This window comes from Austrofundulus limnaeus, unplaced genomic scaffold, assembly GCF_001266775.1.
Source record: "Austrofundulus limnaeus strain Quisiro unplaced genomic scaffold, Austrofundulus_limnaeus-1.0 Scaffold14, whole genome shotgun sequence".
Taxonomy (NCBI): Eukaryota; Metazoa; Chordata; class Actinopteri; order Cyprinodontiformes; family Rivulidae; genus Austrofundulus; species Austrofundulus limnaeus.
This window is the reverse complement of record NW_013952416.1, coordinates 4,527,372-4,530,525: the sequence shown is the minus strand read 5'-3', so window position 1 is coordinate 4,530,525 and position 3,154 is coordinate 4,527,372. Positions and strand designations below refer to the sequence as shown.

Genomic DNA, 3,154 nt, shown 5'->3' with positions numbered 1-3,154 from the left:
CCTGACAACAGAGCTCAAAGTGTGGGATCATTTTAAGAAAATGAAAGAGAAACCTGTGTAATATCTGCAGAGCAGAACTTACCTTCCACAGCAATTATTTTTTAGTTAGCATATAGCTAAAATCTAACCATGGTTATATAATAGCAGCTGCATTCTGACGTGATAAGCTCTATGTTTTATATTCAGTTAACGTATGATCCGATTAGTCCACTAATCGAATAAATAATCGGTGATTAATCGATTATAAAAATAATCGTTTGTGACAGCYCTACTCRACAATGCAGCCTAGGTGGAGTAGTCGAACACAGATCCACTGATCCTTCAACACTGAGCATCTTCAGAAGACAAGCTGATAAAATAAAGTAACAAAGTAACTGATAAACGCAGAGAGAATCAATCATCTGAASACCACTTTGCTCAGAGTCGCCGGCAGATTTTCAAAATAAAAGCACGGGGAACACCTCAGTAACTGCTTGTGTTTGGGCCACATCTTCTGGCTGATGATGYAAGGTGACGGGGCAGACCCCTGCACGGCTTTCAGTGTTGAAGCACCTCTGATGTGGAAGTCTCGTTATCTCTAATGAGTGTCTGTTGAGAGATGAAGGGCTGTTGGTCTGACTCAGACACTGAGCTGTGTAATAATATACAGTACGCACCACATGATGGAGGCTTACATCCAAAGTGCCTCACAGTCCTTCCACTGCATATTTCAGAAAGGGTAGCCCAGGGGGAACTAACTAAACCTTTAACTCTGACAATGGCACTGCGGCGCTGACTGATGAACTTCACAAACTGCACAAGTCTCAAAGAGGGAGAGCGTAATGGCTACACAGAGAATATTTCCCTTGTTGTGACATAAAAGTGCACAGAGCAACATTCATCGTTCACAGCTCAGCCCAGATTTATCTCGCTGTTATCAGCAGCTTCACTTTCGTTCCTGGGTTCACGTTTTTACAAAGACCCCGATGACAGGGGGCTGTTTCCAGTTTGATGTTGTAACACAGACGTCCCTCTCTGTTTCCTGTCTCCAGTATGGGGAGGAGGAGGTGTGTTCGGACCGCTTGGACACCGACTTCTCGGACATCGACCTATCCCAGCTGGACACCAGCGACTTCGACAGCGTCAACTGCTTCAGCGAGCTCCAGTGGTGCGCCGATCATCCCGCGGACGCCTCGCCGGCCTCCAACCACTACAACACAACAGACGAGCTCTTCGAGGTGAGGCTACAGACTGGTTCTGCGGTTTAGCCACAGACCGGAGGTACTGTGGGGGGGTTCTTTAGAACAGGGACAGTCAGTCCTGGTCCTCGAGGTCCACAGCTCTGCATGTTTTACTTTTTTCCCCTTCCAGGGTTCCTGCGGATCCTTAAAAGTCTTAAAAAGCCTTGAATTCATCAATCCAAAAATAAGGCCTTTATTAGCCTTAAAAGGTCTTAAATCAGTCTTCAGAAGTTTAAAAAATGTAACACATTGTAAGTAGGATGACTGTAATTCTTATCAGAAATTAAAATAATTGGTAACATTTATTTATTTTTGAAATATTCACATTTAAACATTCCCTTTTGACACCACTTCCTGTTATTTCACATGCAAATATCTCAACAACTGTCCATCTGAGCAATGTGAAATTTGTTTTGTAATTAATAATGTTGTCTTTCCAAATCACATTCACTTTTCGTACAAACATTTTACATCACAGTTTCAGGTTTCATCCACAGCAAGCTGTGGTTGAGAACCCACTGTGGGTCCTAAAACCCCAAATTTTAGGTCGAGGATTTCCAGGAATTAAATTAAGTTTAAAACTGTCTGCTATGAATGTTATTTTTTTCTATATTTGACAAAACAGCACTGAGATATGGATAAAAACAATTGGCCTATTAGCAATATTTGAATAATTCAACCAAAAATACTTTGATTCATGAGTTTCAGCCACAGTTTTAATTCTTTTTGTCATTTGTATTTATTGTGAATTTGGTCTTAAATTTGGTTTCACTTGGCATTAAAAAGTCTTAAATTTAACTTGCCTTAAAGTGTAGGAACCCTGCCTTCTCTAACACACCTGATCCCGTCAGTGAATTACCTCTTCACGTTCTGCAGAAGCCTGAAAATCATCCATTCATTCAAATCAGGTGTGTTGGAGCAGAGAAACAAGTAAAACATGAAGGACTGACCATCCCTGCTTTAAAACGTTCCTCATGCTGACTGGAGAAACCAGAGCTAATCTAAGCCCACAGCATGTATCTTAAGAAGAAATGAATCTGTTCTACAGATTATTATGACCCCCGCAGGCGAAGCGAGGGTCATAATATTTTAGTAATGTTTATTTATTTATTTACTTATTTAAAAAAACATTTCAGTGATTTTTGTTTAACTGTAGATGGAAAACGGCTGCACCGATCAGAATGAAAGTTGGCGGGATTATAGATGTGTCTGACCTACACTGCACCAGCCGACGGTTTGATGATAGACCCCATATTTGAGGAGGGGGCTCCATTTGAAAATGGGGTGTCTGGACGTACAAAAATGGTTATAACTCTAAAACTATTCAACATAGGAGCTTCAGATTTTTTTTGTTTAGCTTTTATGAAGGGCTATCCATCAGGCCCATCAATGACCCCCCCCCCCCACATGCTACCTCTATGCAGTATGTAGATTGATTTGGTTTTTGTTAAACCAAAACATTTGGGTTTTGAAAACCTACAGTATGCACCAGACACTGATACAGACTGCAGTTTAAGATTAATCATATTTTGTGCATCTTTCCAAAATGTGTTCATATGATTTGATAAAGTTAATGACTAACAAGGCAGAGTTTTATATAGTGAAATAAATTCAGTTCATCATTTTGCTTTATGACAACCGGCGAGACAAGAACCTGACCAGTCATGAAGCTGCATTAACTTGTAATTTTTAATGAAATCATATTTACCGTATTTATTTAAGTATAATACGTAAAATTACATCCATAAAATCATCCATAAAGTTGGGAGGTAGTACTATACTCGGATGAATATTTTTACTTATGTATTTTAACCGAAATATCGGCTTCATTCACAAAATGCCTGAGTCCGGAAATGAGACCGCGTCATAAAAATCAGTTGAAATGAGCACACCTCTGACACTCCTCTGTGCTTCAGAGCGAGATAATAACAGAT

The 3,154-nt window shown here is 40.0% G+C and overlaps 1 protein-coding gene across 1 annotated transcript in view; it reads left to right on the top strand.

The window, feature by feature from the left end:
* Window positions 1–1,031: 1,031 nt before the first annotated feature.
* Window positions 1,032–3,154, top strand: part of ppargc1b (peroxisome proliferator-activated receptor gamma, coactivator 1 beta) — a gene marked incomplete at its 5' end in the record, with an annotated part of 40,520 nt that continues 38,397 nt past the window's right edge. The window contains 1 exon segment of the mRNA XM_014002750.1: window positions 1,032–1,217. Within this exon segment, the coding sequence (XP_013858204.1) occupies window positions 1,032–1,217 (186 nt within the window).